This window comes from Danio rerio, chromosome 3, assembly GCF_052040795.2.
Source record: "Danio rerio strain M-AB ecotype USA chromosome 3, GRCz13ab, whole genome shotgun sequence".
Lineage (NCBI taxonomy): Eukaryota > Metazoa > Chordata > Actinopteri > Cypriniformes > Danionidae > Danio > Danio rerio.
Window position 1 is genome coordinate 61130621 of NC_141023.1, and position 20444 is coordinate 61151064.

Genomic DNA, 20444 nt, shown 5'->3' on the forward strand with positions numbered 1-20444 from the left:
TTTTCCAGCCTGACCAGCTAAGACCAGGCTGGAAATGGCTGGAAACCAGCCTGGAGATGGCCAAAACCTCTCTAAAACCAGGCTGTTCAACCAGCTAAAACCAGCCAACCAGCATAGGCTGGTTTAAGCTGGATTTTTCAGCAGGGAACCTCACAGTAATCTGTTGTTTTATTAACGTCTACACCTACAACAACCCTAAACCCAACCTCACAGTAACCTGTTGTGTTTTAATAACGTCTACACCTACACCAACCTAAACCCAACCTCACAGTAACCTGTTGTGTTTTAGTAATGTATACACCTACACCACAGGTGTCAAACTCAATTCCTGGAGGGCCGAAGCTCTGCACAGTTTAGTTCCAACCCTAATTAAACACACCTGATCAAACTAATTGAGTCCTCCAGGCTGGTTTGAAACCTGCAGGTAAGTGTGTTGAGCAAGGTTAGAACTAAACTGTGCAGGGCTGCGGCCCTCCAGGACCTGAGTTTGACACCCCTGACCTACACCAACCTAAACCTAACCTCACAGTAATCTGTTGTGTTTTAGTTACGTCTACACCTACCAAAACGCTAAACCCAACCCTGCTAAAAAAACAGCTTAAACCAGCCTAGGCTGGTTGGCTGGTTTAGCTGGTCAACCAGGCTGGTTTTAGAGGGGTTTTGGCCATTTCCAGGCTGGTTTCCAGCCATTTTCAGCCTGGTCTTAGCTGGTCAGGCTGGAAAATGACCAGCTAAATCCAGCTAAAACCAGCTTGACCAGCCTAGCCAGGCTGGGAACCCAGCCAAAACCAGCCATGTTCAGCTTAAACCAGGCTGATCCAGCTGGTTTTAGCTGGATTTAGCTGGTCATTTTCCAGCCTGACCAGCTAAGACCAGGCTGGAAATGGCTGGAAACCAGCCTGGAGATGGCCAAAACCTCTCTAAAACCAGGCTGTTCAACCAGCTAAAACCAGCCAACCAGCATAGGCTGGTTTAAGCTGGATTTTTCAGCAGGGAACCTCACAGTAATCTGTTGCTTTGTTAATGTATACACCTACCACAACCCTAAACCCAACCTCACAGTAATCTGTTGTGTTTCATTAATGTCTACACTTACCACAACCCTAAACCCAACCTCACAGTAACCTGTTGTGTTTTAGTAACGTCTACACCTACCACAACCCTAAATGCAACCTCACAGTAACCTGTTGTGTTTAATTTATTGTCTTCACTTACCACAACCCTAAACCCTACCTCTCAATAACCTGTTGTGTTTTAGTAATCCAGCCTACTTATAAATTCCTCCCACATTTAATGCAATACCTACTTGGGCTGTTTGTCAACAAGGTTGGTTTGAGCGGCAGTCGCCACAAGGGATCATTAAAAGTTTGTTGCCTCCTTCTTCTTAATGGTCAGGAGGCCATCAAAATGTTTTACAATAATTAACACAGCTCTCCACTGAGTATTGTTTATTTTAAAGGAAAGTATTGTGTGTAATCTGATGAGCCTCACTGTTGTTCTCCAAGCAGCTGTCCTAACAAGATTAAATGCATTGTTCTGTGGATGATTTACTCACCTTTGTGTTGCTTCATGACATTTCATCTACAGTAAATGCAGCAGGATATTTCGTTTCTAGGGTAGCTTTTATTTACATTAAGCCAACAGAGAAATGACAGACATTTCATTTAAAGAGCCCATATTATGGGTTTTTGAAAATTCCCCTCCATGTAGTGTGTAACACAGCTCTAAGTGAAGTGAAGTATCCAGCTAAGGCTTAAATCTGTTAGTGTACAGTGTTTAAAACGGTTGATTCATCTATAAAAGAGTCGACTCATAGTGCTTCAAACGAGTCGCCTTGATACCGATTCATTAGGTGTTTCACCATGATGTACGAACGAAACCAAGTTATTCACGTGCACGCGCAAACCCGGGAGATTTCAAACCTGAGGCCCCCCCTCTGACGCAGAAACCCAGACACACACACACACACCCACAAACACACACACACACAAACATGCCGGTCGATTGAAGTCACACTGCACATGGATATATTGAGTCTCTACCCAAAGATGAAACATCAGCATCATAGCCAAGCAGTTGGAAACTACTGGAAACTTCTGGAAACTACATGCTACAAAGAATACTTCATCAGCGTTTGTTAAAGGAAGGATCAGTAAAGAGTAACTTAATGCTGGACGTCAGGATGGATTTTTCTTCCTCCATTTCTCAAGTGTAAGTACGTGCGATTAAAGTTGTTGCCTCGTTGACTCTAGCTTGCAAATGTATTTAGTTGTGATTTGTTACTTGTAACCGAGTGTACTGTATCAGGTTAACTGGCTATATTCTATTATCACGTGCAAAGTCACGTTAAAAACGCGACACGTGCTGCTTTGTTAACGGAGCTCCGTGGACGAGGAGTAGTGTGTGTGTCTGTGTGTGCGTGTGCGCGCGCTGTCGTCCGGAGGTGTGTGTGTTTGTGTGTGTGCGCGCACGCGTTGTCGTCCGGAGCAGGGTTAAGTGCGTGTGTGTGTGTGAAAAGAGCAGAGTGAGAAGCTAGGAGATCTCCTCGACAGTTTTTGGAGTTTTAGCTCAATAAAATAGTTAGTCGTCTGTATTTTCAAGTCCATAGTCTGTATTTACATTGACCCACTGGCAGCTAGGAGGGGTTTGGGAACAAATAAATCACTGGACGATTCATACGGGAGTCGCTGGGATAATTAGGTAAAAATAAATGCAGATTATAAGACCATGAAAGTGTTTTTTGACCTTGCATGCATATTAAACTGTTGTTGGAGACCCTTACAACCAAGATATGACCCTATTTCATGTATAATATGGGCTCTTTAAATGTTTGAATTCTCTGAGCACCATTCCTGTACTATATGTATTAGTTTGGTGGCAGGCATCAGATGTAGAAAAATGTAAATGCAAAATGTAGAAAGGTAGATCAATATTACACATAAAAAATGCAGGGTGCCACATAATTCATTAATGTTGACCCCACACAAATCCATTGAGTTAACTTAACACTTTCAGCAGTAATGCAATGGATGTAGCGGTCTGCTGTGGTAAAGAAGGAGCTGAGCTGAAAGGCAAAGCTTTCGATTTATCGGTCAATCTACGTTCCTACTGTCACCTATGGTCATGAGCTTTGGGTCATGAGCGAAAGAACAAGATCTCTGATACAATCGGCCGAAATGAGTTTCCTTCGCAGGGTGGCAGGGCGCACCCTTATAGATAGGGCAAGGAGCTCTGACACCTGGGAGGAGCTCGGAGTAGAGCCGCTGCTCCTCCACATCGAGAGAAGTCAACTGAGGTGGCTCGGACATCTGTTTCAGATGCCTCCTGGATGCCTACCTAGGGAGTTGTTCTAGACTTGTCCCAACGGGAGGAGGCCTCAGGGAAGACCCTGGACATGCTGGAGGGACTATGTCTCTCAGCTGCCCTAGGAAAGCCTCAGGATCCCCCAAAAAAAGCTGGAGGAAGTGTCTGGGAAGTCTGGGGTTCTCTCCTAAGACTGCTGCCCCCGTGATCCGGCCCCTGAAAAGCAGTAGAAAATGAATGAATGAATAAATATCTTGTGTTTTAACCAATCAGGTTATTCATTCATTTCTTTTTTTTTTTTTTGGCTTAGTCCCTTTATTAATCTGGGGTCAACTTATCCAGCATATGTTTTACGCAGTGTATGCCCGTCCAGCTGCAACCCATCACTGGAAAACATCCACACACTCATTCACACACATACACTACGGACAATTTAGCCTACCCAATTCACCTATACCACTATGTTTTTGGACTTGTGGGGGAAACCAGAGCACTCGGAGGAATCTTCCCGCATTTACATGTTCTCGCCAACACAGGGAGAACATGCAAACTCACACACAGAAACGCCAGCTGAGGCTCAAACCAGCGACCTTCTTGCTGCTACCCACTGCGCCACCATGCAGCCCCCAATCAGGTTAACAGCCCCATATGTATAGTATGACGCAGTTAATAATGTTATGTGAGAGTATATTTGCTGTTGTTTTGAAATTTTAAGAAGAGCGACCTACAAACTCTTTGTGAGTGCTGAAGCTGGCTTCTGCTAATGAAATAGCAAACTATCTTCAGTAAGCATCTTTTAATCAAAACTCTGACTACGGCTTTTCTTCATCTGACAGATCGGTCACTTTTGGGTTAAAATTGTTGGTCCCCCTACAAAATATCCAAACAGTTGCTTGTTTAATAAAACAAATGAAAGTGCAGCTTCTCTCTCCATGCTCAGATCCATGATGGAATTAGATTCACAAAACTGCCTGTTTCAGTATTCCTTCCCTATTATTTTCTCTAGTGGTCCAATCCATGTGTTTTCACATTAGGTTATTTTTAGCAATGCAACTAAAAGCTAGGGGCTTTTGAAACAAAAATTCTAGGGGCTATGACTACTGCTTCCACATGATTGTGCACTGTTTCCATGGTTTATACCATGGAAACCATCATCAGAAGGTTAACCAATATCATGGCTTTAACAGGACACCAAATGTTCTTATTATTTTTTATTTAAAATAATTATTATTTAGCCTTAATACCAGTAATTTGTAGATTTTTTTTGTCCCCACAAAGAAAAATACCTGCAATACTGAATAAGATATTTAAAAATACAAAATATAATTATGTATTTTCCTGTAGTTTTCTTTAATATCATAAAATAAACAAAAAAATAAAATAAAAAAAATAATAAAAAAAGGAAGCTACAGTATGTGTGTTATATAGTCTTATGGAAGAAATCATAACAAGCGTGTTGTGTAAACATCTCGGCTGCTGCAATATATTGCTATGATTGCTCCTCAGATTATCCATACAGGTGAAGTTGGTTTTATATTAGGAAACTCAGACATTCTCCTTAATAATATAAGTTCAGAAAAGTATTCTTTGCAAATTCCAAATAGGGAAATCATATTAGCAGCCAATAACTATCAAAGTACAACACTGTTCACAGTAAATTAGATAAGTGTAGAGCAGGGGCGGACTGGGACTAAAAATCAGCGCTGGCATTGTAGCCACAGCAGCCCACATTACCACACTGACACAGCCCCACCCAAGGACACGCATATTCACTACTTAAATGTGTGTACAGATGGTAAAATTATATAAGCAGTACCATATTTAAGAGATATTTAAACATTTAATGTATGTGACTGAAACAAAAACAACCCATTTATATATGCAATCATGTCATTCATTTTCTTTTCGGCTTAGTCACTTTATTAATCTGGGACTCGCCAACTTATCCTGCATATGTTTTATACAGTGGATGCCCTCAAAGCTGCAACCCATTACTGGCTTACCCCAGTAAGGGGGTATGCAGTATATGCGGCGCATAGGGCGCCACACATGGGGGGGCGCCATTGTGCCAAAACTATTTTTAAAAATATCCTTATTAAAAGTTTTAAATAATAAAAATAAATAAATATGTTTTGTTAAAAAACATTATTTTGCATTTTATACAAATATAACATTGTTATTGTTTAATTCAAAATCATTTAACACAATAACATGCAGTCACACAGCCTAAAGTGTTCATGTAGATGTAACTGTTTAGATTTGTTTTTATTTTTATCAAAATAAACTGTCAAATCATACATAATGTCAAAAGTTATAAGCATAATCTGAAAATTTTCCTTCATTTATTATTAATTAATTAATTTAATTATTAGTTTGCCAAAATAAGAGGGATCACACAAAATTTGAACCCGCATACCCCTCAGTAAATGTGTAGTTGCGCCCCTGGCTTACCCAATTCCCAATTGGCCTACCCAATTCACCTATAGCATGTGTTTGGACTTGTGAAGGAAACCAGAAGGAAACCCACACGAACATTCAAACTCCACACAGAAACACCAACTGTCCCAGAGGAGGCTCAAACCAGCAACTTTCTTGCTGTGAGGCGACAGCACTACCTACTGCGCCACTGCACTGCCCCCTTTCGAGACTAGTTCAGTTAATTTTATGTAATTGGCAATGTCTGACTTGACTGCCTTTCCCTTTTTATGGTCCATCTCTGATAATTAGCTTGTGTTGCACTTACTGTTTGTTTGACATTCTTGCCAAATTTTGATTATGTCAAACCTCAGATTGGACGGCCCATCTCGAAACCAGACGGTTGTTGCTGATTGGGCCAATGCTTAACATTTACTATTATTCTTACTATTATCAACATCATCATCATAATATTCACATCTCGCACAAGATAAAAGCTGCCTACATTTAAAAAACAATATATATGAAAAAATTAAATAAATAAATAAATAAATAAATAAATAAATAGCTGACCGGCCCACATTTAAAAAATGGTCCGGCCCTTCTGGCATTTGCCAGAATTGCCAGATGGCCAGTCCGCCCCTGGTGTAGAGTGTTAATGTTGTTTAGAAGTCTACTTGCATGCTAATTCCAATCGAATATTCAAAGTAACATGGTAAACAAAATAGAGACAGCTAAATGACAGAATGTGCGAATATAAAACCAACTGTACCTCTAAAGATTATCCAAAGTACAAAGTGTGCAAGACGTTATTCATAATTGTCCTGATCTCCACATGAGTTTTTTTCTCTAATGATCTCCTCCACATGAACCAGCCTGAAACCAATCCGACTCAGCACTTTTAATAATGTTCAGCCAATTTAGATCATTCACCTTGATTGCACCTCCACACCACATCCAAGAATAAGTCCTGACTTAAATTTAAATGAGAATCCGTGGAGGGAGCTAAAGATCAGATGACGGCAAATGGCAAAGAACCTCCAACCTGAAAAAGTTGGAGCTCATAGGCAAAGACGAAAGTGTTTTTTAATAAATAAATAAATAAATATACATATATATATATATATATACAGGGTTCAACGCTAAGGATTTTTTATACTGGTCCGATCGGGCCAGTGGTTCAGATTTTTACTTGTCCTACCAAATTTTTACTGGCCCCACCAAAAAAAAAAAAGGGAAGTTAATAGCTATTTTTTGCCACATATTTTAAATAATCTAGAATTTCAATACTTAAAAACATGTTAATAAAAGTGTTTTCCAAACAAAAGGGCAGGGTAAAATGTGGAGGTATTTTATTGTGGTTCGAAATTATTTAACAAAAGGTGGCTGACTTGTCAAACTGATGGCAAACCGTGCAAAACATCACTTTTTTTCATTTTTTTTATCAGTATTTTTTTTATTTATTTGTGTGTCGCATTGTTCACACGTAAATGTCTGCTTCCAAGACGTTAGAAACAGACATTTTGTTTTAGCCTTATAATTTGATGTTGCTGCCATGTTGCTGTTTCTTCGCTGTACTGGCTTTTACCAGGTTACGGAAAAAAATTGCATGCTCAAAACATCAAATCAGACAAGAGGAACCAAAAAGCAATATGATGTTAACGACATCACAGAGAAGGCAGTATTTGAAGACTAAACTTAAAATGCACGCAATTGACAAATAGTCGCAGACCAATTAAATGTTGCAGTGGCAGCACTGTCCCAATCGGGCCAGTAATTATCCTGTCTACTGTCCCAAGCGTCTCTCACGCTGGCCCTGGGCCACCGGGCAGTCCTTATTGTTGAGCCCTGATATATATATATATATATATATATATATATATATATATATATATATATATATATAACTTTAACATTTATGGTATACCCTCACTTTACCAATGCCACAGACCCCTCAAGCATACAAGATGTCTTTCAGCTCACCATGAGCTCTGTAACAGATGACACAGACAGCATAGTGTCAGGGGCTTTAAACAAACACAAAAACAAATGAAACTGATGAACACATGATGTTTATATAGTATATAAACATCATGTATAAATTATTATATATAAATATATATCATAATATACAGTATATTCTAATATTTTTTATTATGAAAAAATACAACAAAACAAATACATTGAGCACATTAAAATGAATGAATGTGGTGGTATTAAAAAGCGGGAACATGGGAAAGGTAAGAAATATAATAACAGAAGTACTAAATAATAAGATTGAGAATTGTATTGATTTATTTAATCTTTTAAATTGGGTTGGGGGTGTATTTTCACATTTTATTTGGATATAAAAGAGTAGAGGGTCACACTTTACAATAAGGTTTATTAGTTAATACTAATTAATGCATTTACTAACATGAACAAGCAATGAACAATACATTTACTACAGTATTTATTCATGTTAGTAAGTGTTAGTTAATGAAAATACAGTAGTTCATTGTTAGCTCGTTAACTCACGGTGCATTGACTAATGTTAACAAGCATGGACTTGAATGTTAATAATGCATTAGTAAATGTTCAGTTATGAATAATAAATGCTGTACAAGGGTTGTTCATGATTAGTTCATGTTAGTAAATGCATTAATAAATGAACTTATTGTAAAGTGTTACCGAGTGGAGATTACAGACAGGAAAGCATGGGGAGCAAAGCGATTGGGGAAGGTTTTGCGAAAGACCTTAAGCCGGGAATAGCACAAAATATAAAGCTATTTGATTTGATTCATACTAATTTAGGTGACTATAAGGCTAAGTTTATTATTAAAGCACTTTTTAGGAAAAGTACAGGCAAGAGTTCAATAAAAAGAAAACAATAATAATAAAACATTATGAAATATAATATAATGGAATAAAAGTAGTGAGTAAAATAAAATGAGCTGAAAAAACAGATGAAATAATGTTAAATGTCACATTATAAATCAAATCAATCAAATCAAAATCAAATCAGGCCTTTATTTGTCACATACACTTTCGTATAGTGAAATGGAACCTCCCCGACCACACACAAACATCACAATTTTGGGGGAGACAGGTCACAGGAGGTAGCATTCAGAAACAAAGTAAGATACATCTGGACAGTTAGGCACAAAAAAAAAAAAAAAAAACCCTCAGCTTGCCCTTGATTAGGACAAAGGGAGAAATGGAGAAAAACAGCCCTATCTTAGCATGAGCACATCAGCAGGACACAACATTGACATGGGGGAAGAACAATGGAAGAACAATCTGACGAGTGTGGGTATCCAGCTGGTCCAGCAGCCATAAATGGCGCAAGTCACAGCCCCGCCCACGCCCCTCTTGGGTGAAAGCACACGAAGGCGTTTGGATGGGGATCGGTGGTGAGTGTTTATCTGTAGATATGTTTGTCTATGTGTGTGTGAGCCCGCAGAGTCCAGCAGGTGTCCTTGGGAGGGTTTCAGGAATTTCAGAGCCTCAGCATATCTCGCTATCCCCCAGCCCCGGGGAACCAGATTTGTTTGCTTCCAGCCAAGGCCGACAAATTTCAATTTTAGATCAATACCTGCCAATTTCACAGATATTTAATGTCCATCACTCGTCTCCCGATCTGGCTAAAATTTGTTGCAGAGCCGCTAATTTCACCCAAGTGTGCCGCAAGCCTGCGTTTAAGTGAAGGTCTCGGCCATTAGATCGCCCCCTGGGGGCTGGCTGCAGTACAAGTCATAAAGCCCGCCTCCTCCGTGTTAATGAAGGAGACTTGAGCCCAAATAAAAAAAATGATTACACTTGCAATAAAATGTCCCGAAAGATGGTTCTGGTGGATTAAGGCACTGGTTATTGTGCTGAAATAGGTGCAGATCTTCATTTTTGTAAACAGTTTGTTTTTAGCAGTAATTTAATGCTGGGCGTGTCATCGTGATTGACAGCTGTGATTGACAGTTTCTCAAAGCAGCGCGTCTGAGCTTCGGCAGGAGACTAAAGTGTTATTATTCGATTTCCGTGTTATTTTACCATGATAAAATGAGTTCAGCAGTAAACTTCAGTTTCTGACATACATGATCCTGGTGGAAACTGTTTATTTGCTAAGGTCAGGGCTTTTTTCGGGCTTTATTAGTTTGCTGATACACGTACGCCTAGCCACCCAGATAGCAAAATACACTCGAGCCAGTTTCAGCTAGATTCTCGCCTGACGGAGACTTACCCCTCAGAGCTCAGACTGACTACCTCTGCTGGACCTACTCTGGATGCCTGGACTCACTGCCCGATTCCAGCCTGAGTCAATCGAGCCAGATGCGGTGGCAGAGCGAGCCGGCGCTGCCGCATGCGAGCCGGAATCAGCCTGCGACGCCGCAAGTATGTTATGCGCTGCGGCCCGGAGCTGCCGCGATTGAATATATAAAACCCTCATATTTGTTAATGTTATTACATCCATTTGTGTTGATATGACAGCAAACGCATGCTGAGAAGTTTGGGGGGCGTGGTTGATTTTACATAAAGCGTTTGGTTGGAAGCTCGACTCCACTCATTTTCGCGGCTCCTCCTCTGGCTCCATCAGACAATCCTTCTGCGCATGTCAAGGCTCCAATTTCAGCAGTCTTTTGCGACAGTTTGTGCCCGTCAAGCAGGCGTTTTGCCCTCAAGGCGTTCAATGGGAAAAGGGGCTGTCGCGTCGTCCATATTTTTTACAGTCATTGATTTCACCTCGATGGTTTCCAATTTGCGGTCAAGGACCCTTGTCTGATTCGCGACCCTACCCATCAGTGATTCAATCAAGCCGGCCAGCCTGGTGGGGTTTTGAGCTGCGCTGACCGCTTTTATCAGTTTCCGATATCCCAGGGCCCCGCATAAGTTCCCCGGAACCCAGCGATCTCGTTGAGAAGATAGTGTCAATTGCATTCAGAGACCAGTAGATCATATCCATAATTCCTTTTCGTTTGGATAGCAGGACACTGAGAGCCTCAGAGATAGAATAAGACGAGACAAGCGGTGTTAGCAGGGAGAGATATGGGACGGAGCAGGAGGAAGAGTGACCGCCTTCGCCGAGAGCTAAAGAGAGCACTTATACACTTATAAGTATAAGTGTAAAACAATTATTAAACACTTTTAAAGTGTTTATAAAGGGCCTTTCTAACAGAAGCATACTAAACTAAAGTTTAGGGCCTGTCACTCCAAATGAATAGTCCCCCTCCCCCCTTCTCTTGAGCTTTATTTGAACTTATAAAATGAAAAATGAAACTAGACTTCAGTAAAAGTAAAACTTACCGTGAAACCATAAAACCATAAACCACAAAGAAACCAGCTCTAGGGACAACTGGGTATGTGGCAACACTCAATCAGGAGGGAGTAGATCTTGCAAAAGTTTATTAATGTAATAAGCAAGACAAGCTCAAGGCAAGATCAAGTGTGAAAATATTAATATTTAATTGCAATAATTTTCGGTTTAAAATAATCGTTATAAGCATATTTAGTTGATTTGTAACATTTTACAAATTAGAAAATATGACAATGTTTATATGAACTAATATATATATATATATATATATATATATATATATATATATATATATATATATATATATATTTACAGTTGAAACCAAAATGTGACTAAACTTGTTCTCTTTTAGGTAAGTTAGGGTTATCAAATGTGTTTCTGTTCTGCTTTATAGCAGAATAATGAGAGAGGTATTTGTTGAGAAATTGTTATAACTTTTCTTGAAAGTCAAGTTTACATACATTAAGATTATTCTGCCTCTGAAAAAGCTCAGATGATGGTGTCAAGGTTTTGGAAGTTTCTGATTGGCTAATTGACAACATTTGAGTTAATTGGAGGCACAACTGTAGACACACTGCTTCCTTGTGTGACAACATAGGAAAATCAACAAGCCAGAATCAACAACAAAAAAAAAGCCAGATAACAACTTGCTAAATTACACTGGGAAAAAGAATAATTTTTGGAGACATGTCCTGTGGTCTGATGGAACTGAGATTGAACTGTTTAGCCATAATGACCAGTGTTACATTTGGAGGGCAAAGGGGAAAGCTTACAAGCCTAGGAACACCATCCCAACTGTGAAGTATGGGGGCGGCAGCATCATGTTGTGTGGCTGTTTTGCTGCAGGAGGGACTGGTCCACTTCACAGCATAGATGGCATCATGAAGAAAGAACATTATGTAGAAACACTGAAGCAACATCTCAAGACATCAGCCAGGAAATTAAAACTTGGCCACAAATGGGTCTTCCAAACAGACTATGACCCCAAGCATACTGCCAAATTAGTTATAATGTGCTTTAAGGAAAACAAAGTGAATGTTTTGGAGTGGCCATCACAAAGCCCTGCTCTCAATCCTATAGAAAATGTGTGGACAGAGTTGAAAAAGCTTGTGCAAGCAAGACAGCTAACAAATCTGACTCAGTTACACCAATTCTGTCAGGAGGAATGGGCCAAAACTCCAACAGATTATTGTGAGAAGCTTGTGGACGGAGACCCAAAACATTTGACCAAAATTATACAGTTTAAAAGCAAAGCTAAAAAAAATACACCAAGGAAATGTATGTAAACTTTTGACTGTCTAGAAATTTAAAAATCTCATTATTCTGGCATTTAGCAAATGTAAATCATTTAGGTAATCCTAACGTCCTAATTCTAACGTTTAGTTTGATTTACCATCAGACATAAAAAAAAGGTAATGTTCCTTTTTATAAAGTGTATGTAAACTTCTGTTTTCATATATATATATATATATATATATATATATATATAGTTGAAGTCAGAATTATTAGCCACCCTTTGAATTATTATTATTATTTTATTTTTTTATATTTTCCAATTGATGTTTAACAGAGTAAGGACATTTTCACATATTTATATAGCATATATATATATATATATATATATATATATATATATATATATATATATATATATATATATATATATATATATTTTTTTTTTTTTTTTTTTTTTTTATTGCCAGCTTGCAATGTGTTGTCTGCTTTTGGTTTTGGATGTAAGTACATTTTATAACCATCACGCCCATTTCTCACGAATCGAAAGTTCTGAGATGCAAGTGCCCGGGCTCTTCTTCAGCAAGGTTAGCTTTCTTGCATGAGAAGCAGAGACGCGGTCAGATCTGCTCAGAGTAGCTGTGTCAAATACACGATGATGGTCCGGTGACATGCATGCTCTGTGACAACGCACACCTGCTTTAGGTAAGACAAAACCCTGACACTCGGCTTGCTGGTAGTCTTGTGTCTGTTTAGCTTTAGCATGTCACATGAGGTTAGATTGGCAGTTCGTCTGGATTAACATCACACAGCTCATACTTTAACATCAGACAAACCGTTTCGACAGCTAAAATAACACTCGAGCAGACTGTTTATTATGTGCGTCAACTTTCCAGAGCACAACTGGTGTTTAGCTTCCTTATTAACATAATAGCTGTTGCGTTATCGAGTTTGCGGCTGTTTGCGCAGTTTCTGGGATAAAATACTAACGTTAGCATAACATGCGGTATTGGAGTTTAGACGTCGATGAAGTGTCAAAACTGTCATTTACTGTGTGAATTGGGGGAAAAGTTGGTCGTGAAATACTCTATAGGTTCGCTAATACAACCTATATCCGGACGATAATATCTTAAAGTGGTGTCTTTTAGTAAGTAGAGCCTGTAATATACTTTTACCTACATATCCACTTTCGCTGATGACTAAACAATTCTTATTATTGTACTTTCATTTTGTTTTCATTTGGGGTTGGTGGTTTCTTGCTTATTATTTGGGCAACAGCGGCCTCTGTTGAGTATTTTGCTGCAGATATCCTTTACGTCTGAAGCCGGAAGTTGCAGCAATTATTATTAAGTAAAATATATTATTCTTTTATTATTATTAATATTAATGTATTTACGTGGATTTATGTCTGATTAATATAATCTAATAGCAAATAACGATGGACGCATGAAACGCATTAAATAAAATGTATGCTTATCATTGACTGACTAATTTCATGATATTTTTTAAATTCTATTATTATTTGTTTGTTTAAGTTTCAAAATACTATATTAGGGTATATTGGATGTAATATTGGGGGTTTATTTACAGAAACTTAGATTAGGCCTACTGCAACTCAGTTCTATAATCTGGGTTGTGTTAAGTAAAATGTGTGTTTGCCATTGACTGACTAATATCATATTTATTTAATATTCTATGTTTGTTATTTTTTTCGCTAAAGAAGTTTTTTAAAATATATATGATAATTTTATTGGGGTATGTTGGATATAATATTGGGGGTTTATTTACAAAGATTTAGATAGGTCTACTGCAACTCAGTTATGTGATCTGGGTTGTGTTAAATAAAATGAATGTTTGCCATTGACTGACTAAAATCATATTTTTTAATATTCTGTGGTTGTTTTTGGTTTGTTTCGGAAGTTTTAAAATATATACAATAATTATATTGGGGTATATTGGATGCAAGTCATATTGGGGGCTTTATTTACAGAAATTCCGGCCTACTGCAACTGTTTTGTGTTTAATAATCCCATGCATTTTCTACAAGAGCATGCAGTATTTCATAATTTAGAGATTTTCTTTTTAAGCAGTAATCCTAATTGACTTTATAACACCGGTTTTATTTATGTGTGCTTTTTAAAGTGACTTTTGTAGTAGGTCATTTCCAGTCATTCAGTGTTTGCCAATTTAAGTATCTTTCACAAAAAAGATAATTAATTTTCTTGTGATATCACACAACATACTTTACATGCCAATTTGCACATAACAGCTGCACATATAACGTTGTATATAGTAATATACCTATCATACACTTGTCTATTTGTATATTTGCATTCACTACTTTTATATTTAAAATATATTTATTATTATTTGTTTTTTGTCCAGTGTCTGTAATTCTGTTGCACTGTAGAAGCTCTGTCACCAAAACAAATTCCTTGTATGTGTGAACATACCTGGCAATAAAGCTCTTTCTGATTCTGATTCTGACACAAGGGTAGTAAATAGCATTAAAGCAACAGTTTTTATACTTTAGCGGTTTTATTTTTGTGCGTTTTAAAGTCAATTTTGTAGTAAGTCATTTCAGTCGTTCTATGTTTGCCAATATGAGTGTCTTTCACAAGAAAAAGATAAAAAAAAAAAATTCTCACTCGAGGTAAATAACAATAAATCAACAGTTTTAATACTTTAGCAGTAGTCCTATCTGAAATTGTGATTAATATTTATTTTTGATTCATTTAACAAAACAAATAGTTGTTATTTAAACCGTACCCAGTGTGATTCTACAGATGCCAACGTATAGTTAAACTGCTACTCTGTTTTTATTACTATGACCTTTTATGTGAAGCTGCTTTGACACAATCTACATTGTAAAAGCGCTATACAAATAAAGCTGAATTGAATTGAAAGTATAGTTGAGAAAATAAGTAGGCGTCTTCAGCACATTAACTGTGTATTTTTTTGCATTGTTATTCAATGAAATAAGACCTTAGTATTTACTCAATAACAGGAAGTGAAATGAGACTGAAAAGATTTATTGTATAGGCAAACTGAACTTGTATCAGTTTCATGGAGGAAAAGCCTTTGTTTGCGATGACAGCTTTAGGACACTTCCTGTATTGTGCTAATCGCTAACAGTACTCAAGCAGGATTGTGGCCTACTGTTCTTTGAGTGTTGAATGTTGCAGGATGGCCTCTTGTAAATCTTGATTTTCAGTTCCTTTCATAAATGATGTATTGGTTTTAAGATTTGGTTGATTGACTGGGTCATTCCAACAAAGCTTATTTTCTTCCTCCTGCTGGAAACATTTCAGAGTCTCTTTTGCCTCATGTTTTGGAATGATGTCATACTGGAATGTCCAAGCGCATATCATTTTCTTTATCCTGGTGGATAGCATTCTGACAGATTCTAAATTTGGCTCCATTTATCTTTTTTTTTTCAATGTTATCAATTCTAATGGTTCAATAAGAATGAAAACCGCTCCATAACTTGATGCTTCCACCTCTAAGCATCACTGTTAATTTAGGGTCAAGGCTATTTCTTGCCTGGAGCTTCTGCATGGCTGGTTGATTGCAGATTGAATGTTTCTAACATGTAGATAATGTACCCAGTGTTGCTTACTGAAACATTATGAAATCCATCAGTAACCAATGGCTAGGGCTAGACAGAATCTGGAGTTATTTTTTGCTATTTCTGTTGATAATTTTTTAACAAAATCTGTGGATGTATGCAGAATGATTTTGGGAGTATCGTAACTAAAGAACTTATTATATAAAATAAAAACCTTTTAACTTTTATTTAGTGTTAACAATGCAAATCCTGATTTTTAATTTATTCCTTTAACTCTTTTAAGTGCAAAGTAGAAACCATGTCTAAACTAGAAAAGTACCTTAACTTCTGTTTCAACATCAGGTTCTTCTAAACTATGTGGTATTTCCTAAGAGAGCTTAGGGAGATTATTTACCATTGATTATCAACAGGAGCAATTTTAAAAATCAATTCCTCCAATCAAAAACCAGCTAGAATGCTGACACCTAATCTGCACATGTGCAGTAGGATTGTTTCTCTTACTGTGAAAAAGAGCAGGATCATTTCACATTTTGAGGTATGAAAGTTCAATTTTGATTGTCATTTTTTTTCTTCTTCTGTCTAAAGTTTAGTTAACTGCAAACTTCTAATTATGTAAAGTAACATGCTTGTGCTATGATTTGAACAGCTATCTAGTATATGAAATATTATCATGGCTGCATTTAGAGGTGTTAACCTAAACTGGTCTCACGGTTCGGTTCGGTTACGATTATCATGCCTTCGATTCGGTTCAATTCGATATTTCGGTGCATCACGGTGCATTGACGATGCATTCCATACACAGTGTTATATTTTAGAGGAGAGGCTATAACAAGCTGTCTGTATAAACACACAGAGACACAGCACCACACTGTCTCTCATTCAAACACAAACATAGACAGCACCAAAGAAACAAACACACACACACACACACACACACACACACACACACACACACACACACACACACACACACACACACACACACACACACACACACACACACACACTTAAGCCCTCGCAACAGGGAGAGCTTGCGAAAAGTGGAGCAGAAAAACGAAAAAAAGAAGCACTTTTCCGACGGTCCTTTGCTGAGAGCTCCTCTCAGTGCGAGCTCTCCCGGCTAAACACATATTGGGAGGGCTTAAACGGAGCAGTGCTCCTAGTGTGGAGCGAAAAAAAAGAAAGACAGCTGTGAAACATAACCAGCTTTGCCTTTTTGTAGGAAACAAACTTTAGATCTTTTTAGGGTAAGAGGTTTTTGAGTTATTGCCGTCTATAACTGAATGTGTGTCAAGAATATCGAAAACAAAACCAACTGAAGCGCGCTCATTTCTGGAGCCCCCCTGGATATACAGCGCCCTTAGCATTTGCCTATGGTGCCTATGCCACGGGCCGGCCCTGAGTTTGCTTAGTGTTGTAAATACTCGCGCTCACCTCCCTCGCGACAGAGCGCACAGGAGATAAATGACGTCAGTACATAACAACTGGTTATGATTATTACTGAACCGATACCGAATTGTCCGCGTCTGCATCGCGGTGCACCGAAGAAACAATTAATTTTGACACCCCTAGCTGCATTGTTACAGTTGACTCTGAGTCGAAGCAAAGAGCTTAGAATGACCAAGAGGAGACACTCAATAGAACGTTCCATTGCAACAGCAGCGCCCAGCAACAGCCTCAAATTCCGCCATTTTGGAGTGAAAGCAATCGGCTGTCCATTGGATCTCATTGCTGTAGCGATGGCAAGCAGCTGCTTTGTTTTTATTTATTTATTTAAAAAGCTCATTAAAGCTGAGATACAACCTTAAGACGAACATACAACACTTACTATCACATTCATCAGCACTTTTAATAGTTTTTTTTTTGCAGACTTCTAATATGCTGTTGTTCTAATGGAGTTTTCATTCCAAAATGGCCACCGCACCATCTAGTGGCTGTTTCCTGAATTGCACTAGAGTGTAGCCTCTTGGTGATTCTATGCTCTTTGGTCGAAGTAAACTTTGAGTTGAAATATTGTTCTGTTACAGAATGTACACATTTCACTTAATAAATAACAACAACACCATTTTAAAAGGGTTTATTAAAAGAGTTTGTGGAGTTTGCATTTGTCAAAGTTTGACCTTTAACACAGACTCTGTACTTACTTGATGTACAATGCATTCATTCATTTTCTTCCGCTTACTGTAGGTGACCATAAAGTCATTGTAGCTGACTCATTGCATTTATTCACAGCATGTGATTTCCACTGTCTGTATTTACAGACTCCCCTCCCATTGTAAATTTTTAATTTTAAGAAAACTGAAATCGAAAGCAATTCCTTTTTGCTTTTGCTTTTGAAAGCAGTTCCTGGAACTCATGTGACTGTATGTTTTCTTGTCATGTTATGGAGGAGTTACTTCATACTTGTGCTCTTCCCCATAGAATGAAGTGTCCTAAGTGCAGTCACGAGGCTTTGGAAAAGGCCCCAAAGTTCTGCAGTGAGTGTGGACATAAACTGCAATCTCAATCTTACGAGACAACACAAGGTACTGTAGAGTCTTTAGATTCATTATGTCTTCTTACACATAGAAATTCTTACTTTGTTGTCTGCTCTTTCATTGGTTTGCATAAATGCTTTGGCATGCTTTTATTGATGTTCACCTTTGTATTCATTTGATTTCTGTTGACGTTTAATTGGATAATAAAAGGAGGTAAAACTGTACTTTATCATTTCCGTTTAACATTCTTTAGTTGGACTTTTGACCCCCTGACTTTTTATTATGTGAATTTTTTTACCTCACTGTTTGTCATTTTTCTCTGGCTGTTCAGTATTCAGCATATTAGTTACATGTATTGTAAAAAAAAATAATAAGTAAAAAAAATAGAAAATGTAATCAGGTGGTATTGATTAACTTTTGATGGTAATAATAATGGTCTATTAATCTTAATTAATTATATTGATTAATCTGACTTCATGTAGCAGAATTTTTGGTCACACTTTACAATAAGGTTCATTAGTTAATGTTAATTAATGCATTTACTAACATGAACAAACAATGAACAATACATTTACTACAGTATTTATTCATGTTAGTAAGTGTTAGTTAATGAAAATACAGTTGTTCATTGTTAGTTCATGTTAACTCATGGTGCATTAACTAATGTTAACAAGCATGGACCTAAATGTTAATAATGCATTAGTAAATGTTCAATTATGATTAATAAATGCTGTACATGTGTTGTTCATGATTAGTTCATGTTAGTAAATGCATTAACTAATGAACCTTATTCTTAACCTTATAAGTGTTACTGAATTTTCTTAGTAGCCCTGTGATCCCACAGGCAACAATTCTGCTGCACAGTTTTATATGTAATAAATGATTCTAAAAGATTTTAGTCATATTTTGGTAACACTTCAGTATTTCTGCATGATCTATTCTAAATCTCTAATTGTACTATTATTCTCTTAATTCTTAACTATTACTAAGCAATCAATTATTAGTATAAGCCAAAAGTCATGGTTTATTAATAGTGAGAATTGTACCTTAAAGTAAATTTTGCTCTAAGTTTAATGATGTGATCCCTTCTTGGATGCACCTTTAATGTTTATGACATGAAAAAATAAGAATTGGAGGTGGCTTTTTTAATTGTTTATTTTGACATTTGTAGCCTATTTTGTGGTGGTAACCCTTAATTTAATATCCTTTTGTTATGTTGGTGGCTGTTTTTGCCCCATTGACTTTTATTATAATGATATATATCCTGTAATGGCTTTGTAATCACAATGCCATTACAGGATATAATCATGCGTTCTTGATTGTTGGTGGTTTTCACGCAAGTTGTAGTGTGCATGCATGAATGTACTTACTGTGTCTACAATGTTCTGAGAGCTTAGATTTAGATTTTCTTAATTTAGTTTTCTCATTTTGATTTTCTTAGTGTGCTAAGGTCTCTTACACTCCAGCACAGACACTATACTCCATATAAAAGCAAGAAACTACACTTTTTTTCACTGCGACTGATGAGCAACAGTAAAAAATAGGGATGTAACGGTATCAGAATTTCACGGTACGATAATACCTCGGTATGAATGTCACGGTACGGTATTTATTAAATCATTTACAGGAAAAAACAAAACTTATGAAAATACTCCAAAAAAAAGTGCCAAAAGTGTCAATGACATACAAATTAGTCATCTATCTGTAAGCTTTGAAACAGGAACTTCAATTTTAATAACAAAAAAATATTAAACCATGTAAAAAAATAAAGTTTCAATTTAGTATTGTTGAAAACTCATCACATTCAACATTTAATCACTCACTCACTTAGATAGAGATGGGTTTTAAGGAAAATTATCATATAAATATAATCTGGTAAAAGCTGGTATCTCTGGGCATTTACAATGTCCCCTGCAACAGAAAAAACCCTCTCATTTGAGACTGAGGTTTCTGGGACAGAGAGATATGACTTGGCCCAGGTTGACAGCAGTGGGTAACGTTATGTCTTTCCCCCACTTGAGAGGACAAACCATGAGTGAGAGAGGTCTCATGTCTGTATCAATCTGAACAGTGTGCTGTGTCACACCCTCCGTCCCGCCCTTCAGTAGGCGCGCGACAACACCGCTCTTGAGTATGCGCGCTCAACCCCCCCCCTCCCCGCTTT

At 37.5% G+C, this 20444-nt stretch overlaps 2 protein-coding genes across 2 annotated transcripts in view; both read left to right on the forward strand.

The window, feature by feature from the left end:
- prkcab (protein kinase C, alpha, b) overlaps positions 1 to 20013 on the forward strand; it is a 624299-nt gene extending 604286 nt beyond the window's left edge. Inside the window, exon 10 of the transcript XR_015481359.1 lies at positions 19945 to 20013. The gene's annotated coding sequence lies outside the window, so the exon portion shown is untranslated. The remainder of the gene's footprint in view (positions 1 to 19944) is intronic.
- Positions 12778 to 20444, forward strand: part of LOC100537840 (E3 ubiquitin-protein ligase rnf213-alpha-like) — a 107232-nt gene continuing 99565 nt past the window's right edge. The window contains exons 1-2 of the mRNA XM_087245245.1: positions 12778 to 12940; positions 18225 to 18328. Coding sequence (XP_087101371.1) covers positions 18226 to 18328 — 103 coding nt within the window. The 5' untranslated portion in view covers positions 12778 to 12940; position 18225. The remainder of the gene's footprint in view (positions 12941 to 18224; positions 18329 to 20444) is intronic.